Below are 26,049 nucleotides of genomic sequence, written 5' to 3' on the forward strand. Positions count from 1 at the left end.
AAGACCAGTCACACCCTGCACATGGCGAGAAAGCAGCAGTGACCGGTCTTTATTACAGGAAGCTTGTGCTCAAAAGATGATGGAATTCTGCACAGGTCCGGAGGAAATGCACAAAGCACAGCTAGATTCAAGTAACACATGCCTCTTGTATTTGGAAAGTGTTTGTTTGCTCATACCAAAGTTTACCTTTTAGGGCCCATTCTTGTCAAGCTGGTCCTTTGGAGTGTATTTAACACACATGTGAGAATGCATGTTGTGTTAAGGCAGCCCTTTGATTTGAAAGAGCTGCCATTGCACCACAGTGGACTTGCCCCATTATTGGTAACTCCATGCACCACAATGCACAGTAGTGGGTTATGGCACACTGCAATGCAAGTGAAGTGCCATTAAAAAAATAAAATAAAATGTGCATTTCCATGTTCTGCTGTCATTCTGCATTACTGAAACACATAGAATGGGCGCTAAAAGAAACCTGTTCTGGGAAATCCCGACTGCTATTGGGGTCTTTCCCTTGAAGATTCTGGTTGTCATTTTGATTGGCTTCTCTTTAAGTCACTGATCAGGAACAAATGGGCATATTCAGAGTTCTTGGCTTGCAGCTTACTTGTTTTTGGTCAGTTACTGAGATGGCAAAGGGATCAGCATGACACCTGAGCATCTAGAATTTTTTTCCCTAGAGATTCAGCAATGGCAACCCATGCATCTGTCACCACAGGGGGATGAAGGCAAAACAGGATGGAAGCACCTGAATATTTTAACCAGCATGTGTAATCATAAAAGAGTAAACTTAAAGAGTAACTCCACTTTTGTTCAGAAAAAAAACATTCCCCCCCCGGGTGATCTATGTACATTGCAAGGATTTTAACAAACTTTGTTGCAGATTCCTACCTATTGTTGTTCTGAAGAAATCAGTTTGTTCCTCTGTGCTCCTGTGCAAAGTGAGTCTAATGGGAGTAGTTTCATAATGATCAACCAGCTGCTGCACCTGCAGGACTCTGAGGAATATTGCAGGGTCTGCATCCCTTTCAACATGATTTCCTATTGGGGATATCTTACCAAAAATGTAATTTTTGTTGCAGGGGATGCCAAAAATCTGACTTGTATCTTAATGTAGACTTGTAGGAAAATCCGTAAAACAATCGCACAAGCAGAAAATTGTGTTTCTGGGGGGCGTTCTATACACATTCTGTGTACAGAATACCTCCAGGTAGCCATATTGCATTTTAAAGAAAATTACAGAGCTGCAGATTTGAAAAGGAAAGGTCATTTTTAAGAACATTCGATTACAATATGACTTGTGTTGTACGCTATATTTTTTAATTTGCTAACCCCCCCCCCCCCCCCCCCATGAAAGTGGAGTTAACCTTTAACCACTTGTCGACCAGGCCATAGCTGAAAGACGGCTACAGCGCGGTCGGCTTATTCCGGGTGGGCATCCATGGACGTCCTCCCAGAATCTTGCTCCCCCTGGGGCACGCACCTGGGAACATCCATGTCCGCCGGGTCCGAAAGACCAGGCGGATCACGGTAAAAAGCCGCTGATAGCTGCCGTTTACCACGTGATCGCTCCGTCAAATGATGTCCTGACGCCGGTTCCTCCCTCCCCTCTCTGTACCGATCTGTACAGTGCGAGGGGAGAGGGAAGAGATCATTTGCAGCAGCGCTGTGGGCTGGATCTGTAGTGCCCACAGCGCTGCTCAGTGCCCGTACTCTGCCCGTACTCTGCCCGTACTCTGCCCGTACTCTGCCCGTACTCTGCCCGTACTCTGCCCGTACTCTGCCCGTACTCTGCCCGTACTCTGCCCGTACTCTGCCCGTACTCTGCCCGTACTCTGCCCGTACTCTGCCATAAATTTTAACAGACGCAAAGAATTTTTTTTTTTAACGGATTTTCAGTCTTTTTTGATTTATAGGGCAAAAAATACAAAACCCAGCGGTGATTAAATACCACCAAAAGAAAGCTCTATTTGTGTGAAATAAAGGACAAACATTTCATATGGGTACAGTGTTGCATGACTGAGTAATTGTCATTCAAAATGTGAGAGCACCAAAAGCTGAAAATTGGTCTGGTTAGGAAGGGGGTTTAAGTGCCCAGTGGTTAAGCACAATTATAGTTAGTTTCCACATAGCCACCCCTTCCCAAAAGCTCTAAAATGCAAATACTTAATAATAAATTATAATTTTGCATCATTTGGAAACCAGACTTTCCACTGTCTTAGCTGGTGGTGAAATAGATGGGATTTCAGTGCTGATCCAGACAGCGTGCATAGAGCTCACCAAATGATGTGTTTACTTTACACTCACGGCATGGTCGGACAGCAAGCGCCACTTGTATATGGAAGCCCTTCCGTTAGATCCATGGTTGGTGCTCATTGCCCTGCAGCAAAGGATGTAACAAGACGAAATGAAAACAAATATGTCACAATGCAATTGGGGCAATGGGGAGATCTGGCTTTAGGATTTATCAAAGCATGGCAGTGTGCCTCGTGTATTCTAGTGTCAGTGCTAGAAATTGTCATTATTCCCCTCCAGACAGACATACTAATAAAGACTGGAAGAAATGTAGTTTTGTGTGCTCGGATTCCCTGTTTACAGAACATCCATATATGCTTGTTTAGTTGTTTCCAGGAGTAGAACATTGGTATAATGTACATTTTACCATTGCAGGTGGTTCGGCAGATGATGTGGCTTATGGACCATATATTTAAATATACCAATTTTGGTATCGTGTCCCTTGTACATGGAGACTTTTTTATCCGACAGGTAAGCTCATGTTTTTAATTCTATTTTATTGTGAGAATTCCATTACCAAGAATAATGGCCGCAACATTTGGCCAACAAGTTAAATCAAGAAATACAATATACTGTATGTTGGTTTAAGTTGAGTGGGACCTTGCAGTGCTGGGTCTAGTGGTGTTCTTTAAGAAATATTTGAAGGATGGGGGTCGGACTAGTAAGTAGCAAGCAAAGGGAAGAGGGGGAGGCCTCAATTTTTGGATTAACATGTAGTTAAATTTAAGAGAGGCGTGGGATGTTAAATTGGAGCATCATTGGCTAGGTGTCTGAGAAGATACCATTGCATATGTTAAAAGGATTGCATTATAGATTGTTGAGTTTCTGTGGGCAAGGTTTGAATGAAAGATTCCCAAATGTTGAAGAAATTTTGAACCCTTAATTCCTTATGCAGGGAGGCCTCCACCCATTCCATGCGAAAAACATAGGATAGTAATCTCGTGAGATTCCGAATTTCGATCCATGTATAGCTGGATTTAGTCAAGAATCCTATTTTTAACTACTAAAAGAAGCAAGACTAAAAAATGGTTAGCTGTTCCCAGCCCAAGGCTTCCTAAAGTAACCAATTATCAAAGACTGAAGGATGGCAAAGATACCTCAAGTTTCCTTCTGTATGCTCGAAAGCCAAAGACTGGTGTTTTTTTATTTATTTATTTTTTATAGGGAACTTCGGAGACTTTCTGGACTTTAATGAACTGTCATCATTTAGTGAATAATTAAAGAAGTCTAGCCAAAGCTATTTTGGCTGTACCTCTCCTGGAGATCATAAGAGTGCAGATCGCTCTGCACTCCTGTGACCTATTTTCAACCAGTCCAGGCCCTGGATAGATCCCAAATTTACCGTCGGGATCCACCCAGATGCCTGGATTGGCAGCTGGCTTGACCTCTCAGCGAGCCTCGAGGAAACATCAGGGTTTCTGCCCTGCCATTTAAGCGGTGGCAGACTTATTATTCAGTGGTTTGTCTGGGGTTCACCTTTAAAAAGCTGGCGCACACTGATGGACCCAAAGAGCATCATGGGGAAGCAGTAGAGATTTTGCAGGTATTCAGGATTGGTTCTTTCTTCATCTAGGCAGTTTTTTCTTTTTGTGATTTGGAGCTGCTGTATAAAACCACAAACCATGTTTTCCTCTTTTGGAAATGTTTTTGCTTTATCTAAACTTCTCGCTTAAAGTTGTCTTGTGCAATCCATCGAACGGGACACTTTCTTGTCTTACATCCTCCGCCAAGAACAGAGATCTGGAAAGTGTCTGACAAAGAGGAAAAAAACTTCAAAGCAGAAAACCCTTTTTTAAATTGACCCATTTTAGTAAAGAGTCAGCTTATCCTTAAAAAATAAATAACAAAATATTGTTTATCTCTGTCCACCCAGAAGTGGTTTGCAAACATGGCTATTTTCAAGGTTGTTGCTAGCTTTAAGGTCAGTAATTAGTGTAGCGTTGCTAATATTCCCTATGCATTTTACGCTTGAAGAAGTAAATGTATTAATTATGCAAAAATCCCACAAGCCTCGTGCTGGGATGCGGGAGTAGTTTGTGTGTGTGTGTGTGTGTGTGTATATGTGTGTATATATATATATATAATATATTCTGCACGGCGGCTTTCTTGGAGGGGGGAGGTGTTCTCTTCAAAATTGAAAGAAAGGGATATGGTTAAGATGGCTCTGAGGTTGGTCATAGATGAAGCAATTTTTTTTGTCTGATCCAATTAAGATTCTTTCAAGTTCCACAAAGGTATTTAAAGAAGAGTTGCACCTGGGGCAAAAAAATATAAAAGTCAGCAGCTACAAATACTGTAGCTGCTGAATTTAAATATATGGACACTTACCTGTCCAGGGAGCCCGCGATGTCAGCACCCCAGTCGATTTTTCCCAATGGCTGTGGGGTGCTGCCGCCAACATTCTTTGGCTTCACAGCCTGTTTCCCTACTGCGCATGCACGTTGTGTTTTCTAACTGGCGCAACGGAGGAAGAAGGAGGGGGGCAAACTTCTGAGGGACGGCGCCACAGTGCAGTCTCCCAGAAATGGAGAAGGGTGCCTGTCAAAACCACGTCCTCTCTCCCCCCACCCCCCTGAAAGGTGCCAAATGTGGCACGGGGGGGGGGGGGGGAAGCAGATAAGTGGAAGTTTCTCTTTTGGGTGGAACTCCACTTTAAATTGCGTGAAAACGGCAAAATACCACTTAATTTTTGCAGGTATAAAAGCAAATGGATTTTCCAACAGAATAAAAAAATCTTCCTACGCAATTGTTAAAAGGCCAGTCCTCCAAAAAAGTATATTTCAGTTTTTGGTAAATGTTGGTTTAATCCACTTTTGCAGCCAAATTTTTGATAACTCCTACTTACTCCTACTTGCCTCCAGGTATTCTGGTTTCCCACCACACTCCAAAGACATGCTGGTAGGTCAATTGGCTCTTATCTAAACTGGCCCTAGTGTGTGTATGTATGCATGTGAGATAAGGATCTTGTATTGCAAGCAGCTTGAGGGCAGGAAATACCTGAAATAAGTACTTTTATATTTGCTGTCTCCTAATCACAGCATAACTTTAAAGTTGCACCCTGGGTATTAGGCAATCTAACCTTGCATTGAGGCCTCCCCACACTGCAAGGGTTAAATACTCATTTAGCCTAGGAATGCAGGGATAAGGTGCAACACTTATCTTATTTCAGGGTCACTCTTTCCACAGGACTGGTCCAGCAATGTCATTTTTCTCTAAAATACTTCGGGCTGCAATCACATGATCGGCCCCTCCACACCAATTGCCCTGCACTGTGCATGATGATGCAGAGGGGTTGCCCAGAGCTTCGTGCAGATTAGATTAGTGCTGGACCAATGGATAGTCTAAGTAATGCACCTTATCCCTGCACCCCTAGACTAAACAAACATTTTATCCATGCAGTGCTGGGGAGGCCCTGGAGGTCACATGACTGCACAGTTTACAAGTCTTGGGCAGTTGCTGCAAGAGCCAGTGTAGCGTCACATATGGCAACCCATCACATTTGGCTACCCGCTGGACTGCGCATGCGCAACACCGCCATATGCGTTCCAACACTGTGGCGATCTGCGCTTGCGCAGAATTTTGTGGCCACACCCCTGAGTCCAGGTTCAAGCCCCACCATCCAAGTGGACACAGAGTTAGACTATAATTATGCCGAGCGAAGCAAGGCCATGCCCGAAGCATTGCGAGCGAAGCGAGGCCGCAAGGGGCCCTGTGGCAAAGTGGTCTTACAACAGTGTTGGAATGCATATGGCGGTGTCACGCATGCGCACTCCAGCAGGTAGCAAAATGTGATGGGTAGCTGAATGTGACGTGACACCAGCAATATTGAGAAATTCCCAGAGCAGAGATGTCACACCATTGGTGCCATCAATGCGTCCCTATAGAAAAATGGAAGAAAATATTACAGTGCACACATGCAAAAAAGACATTTACCTCCAGCAAGGCAAGTTTAAAACACCTGAACATTTTCAAAAAAACATTATCAAAAAATATGGGGATTTGGTCACACCATATTGCTATATGGTGCTAAGCCCACTTACTGCGAGGGGTACTTTGTCGCAGTAAGTGAGCTTAGCACCATATAGCAATATGGTGTGACCAAATTCCCATATTTTTTGATAATGTTTTTTTGAAAATGTTCAGGTGTTTTAAACTTGCCTTGCTGGAGGTAAATGTCTTTTTTGCATGTGTGCGCTGTAATATTTTCTTCTACTGTATGGTCTTATGGCTGCACCATCTTTAATGCATCTTTAAGGTTGTGCCCCCCCAATATCTTGTTTGCCTATAGAAAAATGGACGATCATCCGTTTTCATCTGTCTCCGTCAACATCCTTTTTTTTTTTTTTTTTTTTGAACAAATGAAAGCCCTATTTTTCATCTGTCAAAAACAGATCGAACTAAAAACGGATGTAAACTGATAAATGGTCAGTTTCTTTCATGAACATCACGGGACACAGAGCCACAGTAATTACTGATGGGTTATATAGGTATCACTGGTGATTGGACACTGGCACACCCTATCAGGAAGTTCAACCCCCTATATAATCCCTCCCCCTTGCAGGGATACCTCAGTTTTTACGCCAGTGTCTTAGGTGATGGACGTGTAAAGATGTCCTGTGCTGAGCTCCAAAGGGAATATCCTAAGATCCTATACTGGGGCAAGCCAGGCGAACCGGATCCATTCAAAGTGTCTTTTCATGGCCGAATTGAATGGTACCCGGGCCTCGTGTCCGAAGAAACGAGGTTTTACCCGTAATGCTTCTCTTTTTAGAGAGCTGGACCCCGCAGATCAGAATATGGCTTTAAACTTCCTAATTTCTGGCGAGGTGCTTTACGGTCCCAGAACTGTTGGATCCCCCTATTCGTAGGGGGCCCCAGTCTCTGACGGTTTTTTCAAACGGAGCCCACAGTGAGAGGTGAAGATTGGGTCTGTGTAAACAGCACCCTGCGGCTGGATAAGGTAAGAGGAGATTCCACAGAATTTTTGAGTTCTAGTGGATTTTCTCCTTTAAGGTAAATGCATGCTATGCCTATTGTGACCACCGGGGGCTGCCAAGAGCACTAACCTGCACATGCTGACTGTCTGTCTCAGGTGTTTTCATCGCTGGTTATGTCCCAGCGTCTCAAGCAGGCTGCAAACAGGTAAGATGGAAGGGGGGGATTTCTCATGTTTGAATGTTCCCCCCCCAGGCTAGAGAGGGGCCACAGGGGTCTAGAAAGTGGTTATACCACCCGGGCTCTGCGGCCTAATGGCCACCATCTCTGAAGATAGCCGTTCAGGCAGATCTTGTTACCAGCCTCCCTCCCCCCCCCCCCCATCCCCAGCCTTTCTCCAGAAGCATGACAGGAGAGTCGGCCAGCGCGGGAAGCGCTCGTTTTTTTCAAAACTCGAGGGGGGGGAGGGGGCGGGACGTCAGCACAGGTGCTTAGACTCCCACTCAGGCCAGCTGCAGGCTATTAAAGGCACTCTGTACAGGTGCACACAGCCTTCTGAGAGACACAGAGCTGACGGTCGCATGTAAGGTGGGACACAGGCATTCTCCTAGGCAGCATTTACTGAAGTAACACCAGACTGAGCATTGGGTAGCAAGGCTTTTAGCCAGACTACATCGCTCAGCGGGCAGTGTTCATTTGTATACCTCACACCTTGTTGCTTTGCACTATGGGTAGAAGAGGTTCAAGCACCCCAGGAACCAGAGACACTAGGGGGTCTCGTTCAGGTTCTGAGGGCCCCCTGTCGGCAGCATCCTCCCCCCCTAAAGATGGGCCAGGGACGGCTAGCCAGGGAGAGCCATCGGGGTCAGGGGCTACACCTGCTTCTGGCACTTCAGCCCCTGTATATATTACACAAGAGGTTTTTTCCTCAACCATTAATGGTCTAGAGGAAAGATTAATGGCCGTGATTACGTCTTCACTCAGTGGAAGAAAACGCACTAGGCTTTCCTCTGTTCCCCAAGACCCTCAGACAGAGGAGCTCTGGGATAAAGGAGATGAATCCCTTTCAGAGGTTCAGGATGGGACGGATGATTCCTCTTCGGAGGAATCAGGTGGAGAGGGACCCTTCCCAAGAGGAGAAAGTCTTAGTGCAGATCCTCACTGGATTGGTCCGCTCCACATTTAAGTTGCCCATACCTGAAACTGCTAAAGAATCCTCTTCTGCTTTGGTGTCACTGAAACCTTTCCAAGCAGCACATGCTTTTCCTGTTCATACTTTACTTGAAAAGCTCATTTATTCTGAGTGGGATCACCCAGACAAACGTTTTTTTCCGCCGAGAAAGTTTTCAACACTTTATCCGATGGAAGAAAAGTTTATTAAAATGTGGGGAATACCGGCTATTGATGCCGCCATTTCCTCCGTAAATAATAGCCTGACTTGTCCTGTAGACCAGTGTTTCTCAACTCCAGTCCTCAAGGCGCCCAAACAGGTCACGTTTTCAGGATTTCCCTCATCTGAAATGGCTTTGGGAATTACTAAGGCAGTGAAACTGATCAAATCACCTGTGCAAAATAATGGTAAGCCTGAAAACATGACCTGTTGGTGCGCCTTGAGGACTGGAGTTGAGAAACACTGCTGTAGACAATGCTCAGATGCTCAGGGATCCTGTAGATAAAAGGATGGAATCCCTATTGAAGGATGTTTTCTCCTTAGCAGGATCAGTGGCCCAACCTGCAGTAGCAGCGATTGGAGTCTGTTAATACTTAAGAGACCATGTTAAGCAGGTCATCAAATTATTACCTGAACAGCAGGCCCAGGGGTTTGCTAACCTTCCAGCGGCCTTATGCTTTGTGGTTGACGCCATTAGAGATTCTATCGTGCAAACCTCCCGTCTTTCACTGGGGTTGGTGCATATACGTAGAATCCTATGGTTGAAAAATTGGTCAGCCGAAGCACCATGTAAGAAGCTACTGGCTGGGTTTCCATTTCGTGGTGCAAGGTTGTTTGGAGAGGACTTGGATAACTATATCAAGAGAATCTCTTGTGGGAAAAGCACTCTCTTACCTGTCAAGAAGAGTAAGCGTCCCTCTTTCAAACGGACTCTTTCCCTAGCGCCGGGGGCTTCAGCCTCCAGGCAGTCTCGACGGCCGCCTCCATCGGGGTCCAGAGACAAGAGTCAACCCCAGGGACAAAAGAAGTCCTGGGGAAAGAAGCCTACTAGGCAAAACACTAAGACCTCTGCATGAGGGGGCGCCCCCCGCTCACTCGAGTGGGGGGAAGACTGTGACAGTTCTCAGAGCTCTGGCAGGAGGACTTCCAGGACAGATGGGTAATCTCCACGGTAACCTTAGGGTACAAGCTGGAGTTTCAGGAATTCCCCTCTCCTCAGTTCCTCAGATCAAGTGTTCCCAGAGACCCAGAGAAGAAGCAGTCGCTCCTTCTAGCGTTAGAGCGACTTTTGTCGCAGGAGGTCATTATGATAGTTCCCGCAAAGGACCAGGGATTGGGCTTCTATTATAACCTTTTTACGGTCTAAAAGCCAAATGGGGATGTCAGGCCCATTCTGGACTTAAGGGATCTGAACTGATTCCTAAGGATTCAATCCTTCCGCATGGAATCCATTCGAACAGTAGTTCCCACCCTGCAGGGAGGAGAATTTCTGGCATCAATAGACATCAGAGATGCATATCTGCATGTGCCCATTTTTCCTGCTCATCAGAAGTTTCTGCGCTTCGAGGTAGGAGGGCGCCATTTCCAGTTTGTGGCTCTGCCTTTCGGGATAGCCACTGCACCTCGAGTGTTCACAAAGATCTTGGCTCCTCCTCTGGCCAGATTAAGGGATCAGGGTATAGCTGTCATAGCATACCTAGACGACCTGCTCTTGATAGACCGGTCGGTAGCCTCTTTGAATGGAAACTTGATGACCACGGTCAGGTATCTAGAACACCTGGGTTGGATCCTCAACTTAGAAAAGTCTTTCCTAAAACCAGTAAGAAGACTGGAGTATTTAGGTCTGATTATAGATACAAGCCAGGAGAAAATATTTCTACCCCAGGCAAAGATCACTGCTTTGAGAGAGCTGATCCTGACAGTAAGGACCAAGAAGGGTCCCTCAGTCCGCCTTTGTATGAGGCTACTAGGGAAGATGGTGTCTTCATTCGAAGCAGTTCCCTATGCTCAGTTTCACTCAAGAATGCTGCAACACAGTATTCTGTCGACCTGGAACAGGAAGGTTCAGGCATTAGACTTTCCGATGCACCTGTCGCATGCGGTGCGTCAGAGCCTCAATTGGTGGCTCATATCCGAAAACCTGCAGAAGGGGAAATCCTTTCTACCGGTTACCTGGACGGTGGTAACAACAGATGCCAGTCTGTCAGGTTGGGGAGCAGTTCTGGAACAGGCTGCGGTCCAAGGGGTATGGTCCAAGACAGAGAGGACCTTACCCATCAACATTCTGGAGATCCGGGCGATACATCTAGCTCTAAAGGCCTGGACTATCAGGCTACAGGGTTGTCCGGTCAGGATCCAGTCCGACAATGCCACAGCAGTGGCTTATGTCATTCATCAGGGAGGCACCCGGAGCCGAGCTGCTCAAAAAGAGGTGAACCAGATCTTAGTCTGGGCAGAGATGCATGTGCCATGCATATCGGCAGTTTTCGTCCCGGGAATAGAGAATTGGCAGGCGGACTATCTAAGTCGCCAGCAGTTACTTCCAGGGGAATGGTCTCTGCATCCCGACGTCTTTTGGGCCATATGCCAAAGATGGGGGGTTCCAGATGTAGATCTCTTTACATCCCGATTCAACAAAAAGATAGACAGATTTGTGGCAAGGACAAAAGATCCTCTTGCATGCGGGACGGATGCGTTGGTGATTCCGTGGCTTCGGTTCTCACTGATTTACGCATTCCCGCCTATTCTGCTACTACCACGACTCCTTCGCAGGATCAGGCAGGAAAGGAAGTCGGTACTTCTGGTGGCCCCCGCTTGGCCCAGAAGGACTTGGTATGCAGAAATAGTAAGGATGACGGTAAGTTCCCCGTGGACCCTACCGGTACGCCCAGACCTGTTATCTCAAGGTCCAGTGTTCCATCCTGCCTTACAAACGCTAAATTTGACGGTTTGGCTATTGAGACCCACGTTCTGAAGAGTCGTGGGTTCTCAGGTCCTGTCATATCTACCTTGATTAATGCAAGGAAGCCAGCTTCCAGGATGATTTATCATAGAGTCTGGAAGGCTTATATAACCTGGTGTGAATCCAGAGGTTGGCATCCCAGGAAATATGTCATAGGTAGAATCCTTGATTTTCTACAGATGGGATTAGAGATGAAGCTGGCCTTGAGTACCATCAAGGGCCAGGTCTCTGCTTTATCAGTATTATTTCAGCGGCCACTTGCTTCGCATTCTTTGGTCCCTAAACCCCTAGGACTTGAATTTGGTCCTGGCTGTGTTACAGAAGCAGCCTTTTGAACCAATAAGTCAGATTCCTTTGGTCTTGTTGACAAGGAAATTAATTTTTCTGGTGGCCATCTCTTCTGCTAGAAGAGTATCAGAATTAGCAGCTCTTTCCTGTAAGGAGCCTTATTTGATTATACACAAGGATAGAGTGGTACTACGCCCTCATCCTAGTTTTTTACCGAAGGTGGTTTCTGATTTTCATTTAAACCAAGACATTGTTCTACCTTCCTTTTTTCCAGATTCCTGTTCTCCGGAAGAGAGATCTCTACATTCGTTGGATGTAGTAAGAGCAGTTAAGGCCTATCTAGGGGCAACTGCTCAGATCCGCAAGACGGATGTTTTGTTTGTGCTGCCAGAGGGTCCCAATAGAGGACAGGCAGCGTCAAAAGCTACCATTTCTAAATGGATTCGACAGTTGATCATTCAAGCTTACGGTTTGAAACAGAAGATTCCTCCGTTTCAGATCAGGGCACATTCCACAAGGGCTATTGGTGCTTCTTGGGCAGTGCATCACCAGGCCTCTATGGCTCAAATCTGCAAGGCCGCAACCTGGTCTTCAGTTCATACATTCACCAGATTCTATCAGGTGGATGTGAGAAGGCATGAGGATATCGCCTTTGGGCATAGTGTGCTGCAGGCAGCGGTACAGGGTCCTCAGGTCTGATTGCACCCTACTTGGTCGTGGTTCCCCCCCTCAGGTAGCATTGCTCTGGGACATCCCATCAGTAATTACTGTGGCTCTGTGTCCCGTGATGTTCGAGAAAGAAAATAGGATTTTTTAAAACAGCTTACCTGTAAAATCCTTTTCTTTCGAAGGACATCACGGGACACAGAGGTCCCACCCCTCTTCTAATACACTATATTGCTTGGCTACAAAACTGAGGTATCCCTGCAAGGGGAGGGATTATATAGGGGGTTGAACTTCCTGATAGGGTGTGCCAGTGTCCAATCACCAGTGATACCTATATAACCCATCAGTAATTACTGTGGCTCTGTGTCCCGTGATGTCCTTCGAAAGAAAAGGATTTTACAGGTAAGCTGTTTTAAAAAAATCCTATTTTTTTTCATCCTTTTTTTTACATCCAGCACCGCATTGGTAGTGGATGTAAAAAAAAAAAAAAAACTGATGAAAGGTCCATATGAGTTAAAGTACCGTAAAGGTAAAAAGTTTAGAAAAAAAAAAAAGCAAACGTTATACTTACCTGCTCTGTGCATTGGTTTTGCACAGAGCTGCCCCAATCAATTATTTTTGGGTCCCTCGCTGTTGGTCCTGGTGTCCCCCCCCCCCCCCCCCCCCACGAGTGCCCCCAATAGCAAGCTTTTTGCTATGGGACACTCAAGCAGACTCGCTCCCGAGCCGCACTCCTGTAAATAAACATTGTCCATTCACACACCGAGCATTGCTCGGCCTTGCCTCTGCCCCCTGCTCTCTCTCTGACAGCAGCAGGAGCCAATTGTTCCTGCTGCTGTGTGAGCCAATGAGGAGAGCGAGATCCAGGAGAGCCACTGCTCTAATGCACATGGGAGCAGCAGCTGCACCCAGAAGGTTTTTTACCTTTATGCATTAAGGTAAAAACCTTCTGCCTTTTTAGATCTACTTTAAAGCTTATTTAGGCCGACCATAGCCGGAGCAAATGTTTTTCTTGCAACCAGGATGACACAGCGACAGGGGCATCCCTCCTGCCGAGCCATTGTCTTCCCTCAGTGGGGGAAGAGTCAGCCAAGGCCTGTTCCAAACAAAGGTAAGTATTTTTTTTTTTTCCCCAATAATGTGGGGTTTTCCCAAACTTGACTTCAAAAGTGGAAATACACTTTAAGTCACCTGACTGTTTATTCTATCACTTGGGGAATTTTATTTGTGAGATTTCTGTGCTGATTTCCTAGGCCTGTATTCCTGCTATTGCCATTTTAAGCTCCCTCCCTCGACTTTGGGGATAGAACAGCCTCTACTACTCTCCAGTCCTATGGCTTTCCATAAGATTTTGGAGTGTGTCTGTGGGAATCTATGCCCATTCAACCAAGTTGGCATAGGTGAGGTATTCATTTTGGACAATCAGACCTGGCTTGCATTCATTCCAAAGATGTTCAGGTGGGTTAGGTCCCTGGCAGGACACTTGAGTTCCTCCATACCAAACGCCTCAAACCAGGTCTTCATTGAGCAAAGGGGCACAGTCATGCTGGAACAGAAAAGAACCTTCTCTCCAAGGTTGAAAGTTCACTGTTGTGTCTTTATATATTATTATCTGTATTAACAGAAGCCTTCACTGAAAACACCTGACCTCAAGGTCCACATCCGTCTGGCTATTTAATTTTACTAGAGGGTAGAGGACATACAAGTGCTTTATCTGCTCTCTAAAGGAGTGGAGCAGCAGATTCTGAATGACGTAATGGAAACCTAAATTGGTTTCTAACATTATACTGGCTTCTATCAGTAGAGACATGTACACACTATTGGAGTTCAGCCATCTAATCTGTCCCATCTGTGTCATCCTTCTAGGGTAAAGCTTACCGGGACCAACAGCTGATCTTCCTCAAGGACCACCTTGAGAAGTACTACAGGAGTCGAGATAGAAAGTGGATAATTTTATTCCCAGAAGGAGGATTTCTCAGGAAAAGAAGGGAAACAAGCCAGCTGTACGCCAAGAAGAACAACCTGCCATTTCTTAAGCATGTCACCCTGCCAAGATTGGGAGCTACGCATGTTATTCTGAAGACGTTGCTTGCGCAGCAAGAGAACGGGACGCTGAAGGGAGGTCATTCTCCAGTAGTTGGTAAGACTTAAAGCCAACATAAAGTGGTTGTAATCCCTTCTATATACCCAGTGAAGTGGCTGGCCTCAGGTGATACACAGATGAAACAAATCCTCCTACATAAGTTGTACCTGTTTGAGGTCTTCTCTTCTCTACATCTGTTCAAAGTGCTGAATCATAAAGCTCGTCTTAGTTGTCAGAAAAAAGGGGGCCGAGAGCTGAAGTTACACACTGCAGAGTTCAGTGAGGAGAGCTCTGAGAGCTGATTGGAGGGAATGGACACCCCCTCCCTTCACACAGGAACAGAGCTGAGACTGTCAATCAGTTGGAGGTGCCTTCATGTCACAATTTTTCCTTTTTGTGTCAGGAAAACTTGTCAGAAGTGATTCATGCTCATAGAGGAACAAAGCAGCAGACAGAAATGGCGCTTAGTGTTCTTAATTGAGACAAGTACACACTATAGAAGGATATGCTTTGTTCATGTCCTGAGGTTTACAATCACTTTAACAGTTTACTTATCTCCAGCTGTAATTCTGATCATAAATACACAGTATGTTAGCAATCCCAGTACCTTTCAGCCACCTTTTATCGCAAAAATGATTGAATAAATCAAGACTTCCTACTGCCATTCCTGGTTTACAAAAAAATAAACGGTCAGTGGTATCTTGATACTTATACAATGGAAAGTTGTTTGAATGTGACTGTAGTTACTGTGTATGTGGCCAGCAATACCTAGTCTATACACTGTGTTCATGTTCTCCAGGAAAATTGTCTGTTAATCCCATTGTTACCATGTCCTTGCCACTTTTTCAAACATTGCTGGTTTCTAGCAGAAGTTAAGGAACCCCCTAAAACCAGTTTCACACGGGCATTGTCTTGTATAAGAGCAGTGTGAACAGCAACTTTTACAAAACATTTAAGAGCTTTCAGCAAGCTTTATTGAAGCGTTTAAAGTAATATTTAGCTCCAGTTTGTAAATGATCCTAATGGGAGTGCTGATTGCCACTTTAAGCAAGCTGCTAGCAGGCTTCAGTAGGCTTTCAGCGAGCTTCAAGAAATGCTGAAGCCTGCTAGCAGCTTGTTTAAAGTAGCAATTAGCACTCCCATTAGGATCTGCTCAACATTTACAAACTGGAGCTAAATGGTACTTTAAAGCCCCTTTTCACATGGGCATCCCATTTGTCCGTCTTCTATCCTTCCGTTGACGGATGTAAAACGGACATCAGTGCATGTCTATGGAAAAAACAGATGATCATCCATTTACATCTGCTTCCGTCAACATCTGTTTTTTGGAATGGATCAAAGCCCTGTTTTTCTGACGTTAAAAAAACGGAATGGACGTAAAAGGATAAATGGTCCGTTTTGCATTCGTAGCTGATGTAAAAAAAATAAATAAATAAAAATGTAAAATGTGACTGAAATGATGAAACAAATGGAGCACTCATGCAAATGCTTTGTCAAACCTTGCCGTTCACACAGCTCTAATACCAGCTGAAGTGTACAAAACGAAATGTCTAGAATTCTTCAAGCTCCACTGTTCTCCGCCCAAAATAGATTTTTCCACTATGGAAGGAACAGGGAGATTTGAAGTGGTTGTTAAGCCACTTGTTTATATGTACCACCGTGTCTTTGCTATATGAAAAGAATTCAGATTTCTACCTTATTTTACAGCCCCTCCCTGCGCTCACGTGACTGCTCGGCTCCCTCCTCTCCCGGGCTGAGAACTCCCGCTGACGTCAGTCGGAGAGGAGAGAGCCAAGACTTAAGCTGGGGAGTAGAGGAGGAGATAGCCGAGTAGTCACGTGAGCGTCGGGAGGCGCTGTAAAATTGGGTAGAAATCTGAATTTTTTTCATATAGCACAGACACTGTGGGGTACATACTGTTATTAAACAGAGGGGATTGTATAAACATATAACAACTATGATAGCAGCAGGAGGGGATGGGCACTATCACGAGCAGACAGGGGAGGAGGACAGAGCAGGGCCTCGGATGAAGGAAAATGACCACTGTGTCAGGGCTCAGCAGCCATGATAAACCTTGGTCAGTTTACAGGGGGAATGGCAGGATCAGCCAGGTATTTTATGATACAGGGGGCCAAATTACGCAGCACAAGCACTGTGGTGTTATTCATGCTTTAACCACTTCTGGACCGCCCACTGCACATATATTGTGGCAGGGCGGCCCAGCTGCACAAAATGATGTACCTGCACTTAGTTTTGTGTATGAGATACTGTGAGCATGCTCCCGCTGCACGCCAGGGGAGTACACGGGCAGGGCAGGTGGACTCCCGCGATCGGTCCACAGAGACAGAACGGGCTCTGCCTATGTAAACAAGGCGGTTCCCCGTTTGAGATCAGCTGTTCCTAGTAATCAGAACAGTGATCTCTGTGTTGTCCCAGTGAGCCCATCCCCCACACAGTTAGAACACACACTGAGGGAACACAATTAACCCTTTGATCGCCCCCTATTGTTAATCCCTTTTTCTGCCCGTGTAATTTATACATTGATCAGTGCATTTTTGTAGCACTGATCACTGTATTGGTGTCACTGGTCCTGAAAAAGTGTCACTTAGGGTCAGATTTGTCTGCCGCAATCCTGCTAAAAATCGCAGATCGCCGCCATTACCAGTAAAAACAATAAGAAAAATTAAGTCCCTTAATCTATCCCCTATTTTGTAGACTTAACTTTTGGGCAAACCAATAAACGCTTATTGGTATTTTTTTTTTTTTACCAAAAATATGTAGAAGAATACATATTGGCCTAAACTGATGAATATATTTTGTTTGGTTTTTTTTTTTTTTTTTTGTTTTTTTTTTGTTTTTTTTGTTTTTTTTTGGATATGTATTATAGCAGAAAGTAAAAATTTTTAGTTTTTTTATTCAAAATTCTCTTTTTTATTTTTTGCGCTATAAAAAAAAAAAAAACCCTGCAGAGGTGATCAAATACTACCAAAAGAAAGCTCTATTCTCTATTTGTGGGAAAAAAGGACATCAATTTTGTTTGTGTACAATGCCGCACGACTGCGCAATTGTCAGTTAAAGCGATGACTTCATTTCAATGGGCAGGGTGTTTTGGGAGCGCTGTATACAGCACTCCTAAACTGCCCAAAAGATGCTTCTTGCAGGACTTTTTCTAACGTCCCGCAAGCGCACCGCTCCAGTGTGAAAGCACTCGGCCTTTCACATTCGGGTGGCATGGGAGGCAATTTTCCGGCGCCATTTCTAGCACTCAAATGCCTGAAAACTGCCTGAGTGTGAAAGGAGCCTTGGGGATATTCTGAAGAATGTTTGTTTTTTGTTTTTCCTGCAGTTTCTTTGCAGTTTTTTTTTTTTTTTTTTTTTTTTTTTTTTTGTACCTATGCTTGGTGATGCTTTACTGAAGCATTCACTAGCAGCTATATAATGCTTCATGCAAACCTTTTAACTTTTTAAAGGTTTATAACTAAAAGCCTTGTTCATGGACTCGTCATATCATAAAACTTGCTGGCTTGGACCCTGTACACCTGTCCTTAATGGCAGTCTCACTAGACCGTGTATTGACCACTGAGGATAGGGATATAATGGGTGGGCTTTATCCACGCAGTCAGAAGAAGACAAGCCCCTAGAATCAGGGTTCATCTAAGGACTCCATAGACACCAAGGAGAGGGTTTCTTATCACTTTGAGGTAATTTCCCTTAGGCAGCACATTCTGATTTACACGTACATTTTATTTTCTCACATACTTTTCCTTTATGTCCTGGCTTTTGTCACCCTAGAGTGCTAACGTGATTCTGTGTCTGAGTCTTTCTTCACCACCAACTGAAGGACGCTGAGGTCACTTGCAGTATTGTGTCTGAAATACCTGAGCTGAGAACACACAGCAAAGCCTTTATAAGATTACCACATGATCACACACAGCTGCTCCAGCTTGGCCTGGAATTTATATCCTAATGCTATTGCCTGCCAGTAATAGCCTGTTGGGTTAACACAATTTTTCCGTAATCTCTTCACGTAAAAAGTGTCTGTCCATATCCCAAACTAATATAGTGCAGAAAGTACTCTTTATTGGACTCATTAGAGCTTTTATTGATCTGTTCTGGGGTTGTACTGACTGCAGAGCACCTAGGACTGGACTCCTGATGTCTCCCATATACCTTCTGCTACCAGCCACCGACCATCATTGCCAGGATGCCGATAAGCAGAGCTTTATCCTTTGTGCTTCAGAGAAGAGCAGTGTGCTCAAAGGTCTTTATTAGGCATAATAATGTATCTTTGAACATATTGCAGTTTCAGGTGTATGGCACCTGTAGCCATAAGCAAACAAGCATTTCCCTAGGAGCACAGTGGATGTTTCAAGTGAGTCTACAGCCATAATGTAACCAAATGCATTATCAATAGCTTGGGCTGCAGAGCAATGCTTGGGGATGGATTTGTTGCTTTTGGCATGGCTGTATACGTGTGTGTAATATATATTTATTGCATTATTGGAATGATTATACTAATGTGGTAGATGGTGTTTTTTTTTTTTTTGAGTTGTGCCAGTCCAAGCTCTATTTTAGGGCATGGCAGTCCCCTTTTATTGGAAAGAAAAAAGGGAAAGCTAACTGTTGATGTAGAGGAACCCACTGAGGGGTTCCTCTACATCAACAGTTACTGGAAAATACCAAGCCACCTGGCTCCCTTGTCAGCAGTACCCACTGCTCTTCTTACCAGTCCCTCTGACTGTGTTGCCCAGTTCTCCTGGTTCACTTGGCTCACTTAACCTTTAGTCACAGCACCCTGCTGCAACCCCAACTCCTTCCTTGGGCACCTCTCACCCCCGGGTGAGACCACCTGTCTCCAAACTGGGAGCCCTGAGCTATCCTCAGGCATATGTAATGACCTGCACACCTGTGTACTCACACAGGATGCAGGCACCCAGTAAAATCTGGACACAGGATTGAAGGTTCCCCCCTCCAAGACACTTTGGAACCTTCAAGCCTCCAGGCCACAGTCCACGTTTACAGAATCCAGAGAGAGCCAAAAACACAGCTCAGACGTGAGAAGCGACAGTCTGGAACCTCGCACTAAGACTTAATGCAATTCCCGTGTCATTTTCTCCTACATGTGAACAGTGGCGGGGCCTTACGATGTCACTCACGTTCTCTCTAGCTCTCTCTCTATCTATATCTATATCTATATCTATATCTATATATATATATATATATATATAATTATATAATTATATTACACTCACTGGCAACTTTATTAGGTACATCTTGCTAGTACCGGGTTGGACCCCCTTTTGCCTTCAGAACTGCCGTAATTCTTCATGGGATAGATTCAACAAGGTGTTGGAAACATTCCTCAAATTTTGGTCCATATTGACATGATAGCATCACGCAGTTGCTACAGATTTGTTGGCTGCACCTCCATGATGCAAATCTTCCCTTCCACCACATCCCAAAGGTGCTCTATTGAATTGAGATCTGGTGACTGTGGAGGCCATTGGAGTACAGGGACCTCATTGTCATGTTTAAGAAACCAGTTTGAGATGGTTGTGAACATGGTGCATTATCCTGCTGGAAGGAGCCATCAGAAGATGGGGACACTGTAGGCATAAAGGGATGGACATGGTCAGCAACAATACTCAGGTAGCCCGTGGTGTTTAAACGATGTTCAATTGGTACTAAGAGGCCCAAAGTGTGCCAAGAAAATATCCCCCCCACACCATTACACCTCCAGCTTGAACCGGTGATACAAGGCAGGATGGATCCATGCTTTCATGTCAAATTCTGACCCCACCATCAAAATGTCGCAGCTGAAATCCAGACTCGTCAGACCAGGCAATGTTTTTCCAATATTCTATAGTCCAATTTTGGTGATCCTGTGCAAATTGTAGCCTCAGTTTCCTGTTTTTAGCTGACTGGAGTGGCACCCGGTGTGGTCTTCTGCTGCTGTAGCTCATCTGTTTGTTTCAGTTTCAATGTGTTGTGCGTTCATATGGTATTCTGCATACCTTGGTTGTAACAAGTGGTTATTCAAGTTACTGTTGCTATCATCCCAGTAGATCAGCAGTTTTTGAAATACTCAGACCAGCCTGTCTGGCACCAACAACCATGCCACATTCAAAGTCACTTAAATTCCCTTTCATCCCTATTCTGATGCTCGGTTTGAACTTCAAGTCATCTTCACCACGTTTAGATGCTTAAATAGATTGAGTTGTTGCCATGTGATTGGCTGATTTAGCAATTTGTGTTACCAAGCAATCGAACAGGTGTATCTAATAAAGTGGCGTGTGTGTCTATATGTATATATGTCATGTAGGGGTGTGTCAGACACTCTTAACAACTTCCCCACATTGTAGAGTAAAGCCCCTTTCACACCGGGGTGGGGGCGGTAAAGCGCCGATATTGTTAGCGGCGCTTTACCATCTGTATTCGGCCGCTAGCGGGGCAGTTTTACCCATGCTAGCAACTGAGAAAGGGTTAAAAACCGCCGGCGGTATAGCCACGGTGCCCCATTGATTTCAATGGGCAAGAGCGGTATACACACCGCCCCTTCACAGCTCCAAAGATGCTGCTAGCAGGACTTTTTTCCCATCCTGCCAGCGTACCGCTCCAGTGTGAAACCCCCCGGGGCTTTCACATTGGAGACAGAGCAGCGGCACTTTCAGGCCGGTTTGCAGGCGCTATTTTTAGTGCAATAGCACCTGCAAACTGCCCCAGTGTGAAAGGGGTCTAAAGGTTAGTAAGTTTGACAATGAATTGTGCTTTCACGTCTCCATTTCTTGTACTGGACGCACATACTGTATATACACACACATTGCTGGAGTTGAATATAAATAATTGAGTAATCAGATGACAGGATTAGAGAGAATATTGGATACTTGCTGACAGAGCCAAGACAAGGGGTGAGCAGAAGTTGCGGCTACCCTCTGCGCAGTGGTTTATTGCAGGGATGGGGTGCCCTGACCCTAACCCTAAGGGAAGAGGGGGGGGTGGGCAGTTTGGCATCTTTGCCCTGGGCGCTGGATGACCTTTGTCCCGGCATTGCTTGCTGGTAATTGTCTTTCTAGGCAGGAGCAAGCAAGTACACTGCTAGGTCCAACCAGAACCCATTTGGATAGGTATACAGTCTGTTACCCTCACATACTGTAGCTGTAATCCTGGGCAGCTAAACTTAATCGTGATTGCCTGAGAATCGCAGAGAGCAGCCATTTGTATTGGTTTGGAAAAATTTTTTTTTTATTTTTTTCATTGAAAATCATGGCATGTACATGGTTGTCAGACTAATTATAAGCAGTGCTCCAAACTTTAAGAATCATTTGTGATCTTGAGCTGTCTCTAAATGTGTGTGTATCCCTGAAAACCACAAAATAAACCTACAAGGGGGTTACAGCAGAGCAAGCATAATTATTTGCTCCTATTAAAGACTAGTCCAGCAGCTTCAGAGATAGATATCTATATCTATCAGGTAAATTGCTGGTTGCTGCTGTAAATGACCTATAATTGTAGGAGTATAAATGTACACAGCGTGCACTTTATCAGGGAAATGTATTCCTTTATTACCATCCTGGGGGAAATTGCTGTAGAACTGACACCTCTGCCTCGATATTAGCACATTTCTCTGATCATGTTTCTATTGTGCAGTTAATCTCTGTGGATATATTTATATAAGTATTTTTCTTCGCTTTACAAGCTCAAAAACCCAGGGGGTAGTTCCTTCAGCTAGCCAGTCTTTGATTAGAAGCCAGCAGTCCTAGTGACCGATACCTCTGTGAGCCGAAACTTTCAGTTTCAGTGTAGTGGATATTGTCTGATCTCCGGAGGTTTTGTATTGGCTTCAAGTCTGGGTACTGACCTTGTTTGTATTCACAGCAAATGATGCTATTGTTTGAGATTCCAAAAACTTTCTCCTCTGTAATAGGAGCCATCTTTAACCACTTCAGCCCGCCCCGGAAGGTTTTACCTCCCTTCATGACCAGGCCATTTTTTGCGATTCGGCAGTGCGTTACTTTAACTGACAATTGCGCGGGCGTGCTATGATGTACCCAAATAAAACTGTCCCCCCCTGTCCCCCCCCCCCCCCCCCTCAAAGCGAGCTTTCTTTTGGTGGTATTTGATCACCTCTGCGTTTTTTATGTTTTGCGCTATAAACAAAAAAGACCGTCAATTTTGAAAAAAAATTTTTTTACTTTTTGCTATAATACATATCCAAAAAAAAAGTAACAAAATCAAATTTCTTCATCAATTTAGGCCAATATGTATTCTACATATTTTTGGTAAAAAAAAAAAAACCCAAAAAGCGTATATTGACTGGTTTGCTGAAAAGTTATAGCTTGTACAAACTATGGGATAGATTTATGGACTTTTTTTTTTTTTTTTTTTTGTTACTGGTAATAGCGGCGATCAGCGATATTATTATTATTTTTTTTTTTTTTGTGGGACTGCAACATTACGGCAGACAATTTTTTTGGGGGGACCAGTGACACCAATACAGTGATCAGTGCTAAAAAAAAAAAAAAAAAAAAAAAAGCACTGTTACTGACAGCGAAGGGGTTAACATCAGGGGTGTTCAAAGGGTTAAGTGTGTTCCCTGGGAGTGCTTTCTAACTGTGTGGGGGATAGACTGACAGGAAGAACAGAGACCCATGTTCCTGCTTACAAGGAACACAAGATCTCTATGTACTTCCCTTTCAGAACGGCTATCTGCTCTGTTTACATAAGCAGATCCCTGTCCTGCCTCTCTGTGGAGCGATCGCAGGTGGCCGGTGGACATCGGGTCCGCCAGACCCGCTGATTGGCTCCCACTCCGTGCAGCGGGTGCATGCTCGCACCAACAGTGTATATTGCATGAAATGACGCACAGGTACGTTGTTGAGTGCAATAAAGCCGCCCTGCCGCAGTATATATGCAGTGGGCAGTCTTTAGGTGGTTAAAGTGAACATTATACTATGATTAAAGAAAAAAAAAAGTGTGTGTGTTTTTATATTTATATTTATATATATATATATATATATATATTGTGTGTGTGTGTATGTATATTTGGACACAGGCACAATTTTCATACTCTTGGCTCTGTATGCCACCAGAATAAAATTAAAATGAAACCATCAAAATGAATTTGAGGTGCAGACTTTCAGCTTTAATTCAAGGGATTGAACATAAATATCAAGTACAAATTTTAGGAACTGCAACCATTTTTATAAACAGTCCCCCCCCCATTTTCAGGGGCTCAAATGTGATTATTATTATTATACAAGTTTTATATAGCGCCAACAGTTTGCGTAGCGCTTTACAACATGAGGGCAGACATTACAGTTACATTACAATTTGGTACAAGAGGAATCAGAGGGCCCTGCTCGTTAAAGCTTACAATCCAAAAAGGAAGGGTCAATTGATACAAAAAGTAATAGCTGTGGGGGATGAGCTGATGGAGGAAGTAAAACAGTGTTAGTTAGAAGCAGGATAGGCTTCTTTGAAGAGAAGGGTTTTCAGAGATGGTCTAAAGATGGATAGATTAGGGGACAGGGGGACAGTCGGACAGATCGGGGTAGGGAGTTTCAAAGGATGGGAGAAGCTCTGGAGAAATCCTGGAGGTGAGCATGGGAGCAGTAGACAAGGGAGCTAGAGAGCAGAAGGTCTTGGGATGACTGAAGAGAGCGGCTTGGTTGATATTTTGGGACTAGGTTAGTGATGTAGCTGGGGGCAGAGTTATGGATGGCTTTGTAAATTAGTACTTTGAATTTTATTCGTTGGGTGAGTGGAAGCCAGTGGAGGGATTGGCAGAGAGGGGTGGAGGACACTGAATGGTTGGTAAGGTGGATGAGTCTTGCAGCAGCATTCATTATGGACTGAAGGGGGGATAGCCAAATATAATTGGACAAATAAATATCATAAATAAAATGTTGAATTTTTTTTTTTTTTTTGAGAACCCTTTACTGGCAATGACTGTCTGAAGTCTGGAACCCATAGACATTACCAAAGACTGGGTTTCCTCCTTTCTGATGTTTTGCCAGGCTCTAACTGCAGCGGTCTTCAGTTGTTCTTTGTGGGTCTTTCTGCCTTTAGTTTTTCCTTCAGCAAGTGAAATGCATGCTCAGTTGGGTTGAGATCAGGTGATTGACTCGGCCATTGCAGAATCAATCATTTTCCTTCAAAAGCTCCTGGGTTGCTTTTGCAGTATGTTTTGGATCATTGTCAATCTGTACTCTGAAGCACCGTCCAATCAAATTTGCTGCATTTTGCTGAATCTGGGCTGAGAGTAAATCTCGAAACACTGCAAAATTCATCCGGCTGCTTCTGTCTTCTGTCACATCATCAATAAACACCAATCACCCAGTGCCACTGGAAGCCATGCATGCCCATGCCATCACACTGCCTCCACCATGTTTTACAGATGACGTTGTGTGCTTTGGATCATGAGCTGCTTCAAGCCTTCTCCACACTTTTTTCTTCCCGTCATTCTGGTACAGATTAATCTTAGTTTCATCCATCCAAAGAATGCTTTTCCATAACTGGTCTGACTTTTTTAGATGTTTCTTGGCAAAGTCTAATCTGGCTTTTCTATTCTTCAGGCTTATAAATGGTTTGCACTTTGTGGTGAACCCTCTGTATTTGCTCTCGTGAAGTCTTCTCTTGATTGTAGACTTTGACAATGATACGCCCACCTCCTGGAGAGTGTCCACCACTTGTTGTGAATGGGTTTTTCTTTACCATAATTTACCAAAAATGTAAATATTGCAGAATATACAGCCTCATGCTACATAACTAAGCTCCATTTCATGCTGAATAAACTAAATTATTAATGTATCTTAAATCTAAAACTATCTTTAGATAGATTTTTACTCAAAAGCATTTTATGAAGATAAATTTGATAAAAATAAAAAAAAAAAATCGATTTTAAATAATGAAAAAAAATCTGATTTAAATGAACAAAATCAGATTTTTTTTAATTCATTTTTAATCATTGATTTTTTTATCCACCCTAGTTGGTATGGTCATTTTGGGGTGATGTGCACCATTTCACCTCCAAACATTGTGTGTATTATGGCATCTAAAGAGTTCAGTTTTGGTCTACCAGTTTTTTTACAGGCTTGTCTAAATGTTGTGCAGTAAACTTTAACCGAGCTTCACCGTGCTTTCTTCAGCAATGGAGTCTTGCATGGTCATGAAGGTTGAGTGCATTACTTATTTTTTTTCTTTGAAACAATTGTACCTGCTAATTCCAGGTCTTTCTGAAGTTCTACACAATTCTTCTTGGACAACTCTTCTGATAATTCTTTTCACTTCTCTGTCAGAAATTTTGCAAGAAGCACCTGGAGCACATGGTTTATTGTAAAATTACGTTCTTTTTACTTCCGGATTATGGCCTCAACAGTGCTCACTGGAACATTCAGAATTTCAGAAATCCTCCTGTAACCATCATGAGATGTTTCTTGTGTGATACCTTGGCAATGGGACACCTTTTTATAGGCCATCAGTTGAGACTGAACCAGCTGCTATTAATTTTCACTGGCTAGGTAGAATTTCTTTCTAATTACTGATAGATTTCAGCTGGTGTCTTGGTGAACTTTTTTGGTTTGGTTTCTATGATATGGGGTGCATGGGTTGTTAAGGAAATGTGGTGACAATTTCATGTCAATAGCACCTTTA

At 44.1% G+C, this 26,049-nt stretch overlaps 1 protein-coding gene across 1 annotated transcript in view; it reads left to right on the forward strand.

The window, feature by feature from the left end:
* Positions 1-26,049, forward strand: part of LPGAT1 (lysophosphatidylglycerol acyltransferase 1) — a 180,919-nt gene that overhangs the window by 113,810 nt on the left and 41,060 nt on the right. The window contains exons 4-5 of the mRNA XM_073628412.1: positions 2,668-2,763; positions 14,181-14,454. Of these exons, the coding sequence (XP_073484513.1) occupies positions 2,668-2,763; positions 14,181-14,454 (370 nt within the window). The remainder of the gene's footprint in view (positions 1-2,667; positions 2,764-14,180; positions 14,455-26,049) is intronic.

Source organism: Aquarana catesbeiana, linkage group LG04 (genome assembly GCF_042186555.1).
Source record: "Aquarana catesbeiana isolate 2022-GZ linkage group LG04, ASM4218655v1, whole genome shotgun sequence".
Lineage (NCBI taxonomy): Eukaryota > Metazoa > Chordata > Amphibia > Anura > Ranidae > Aquarana > Aquarana catesbeiana.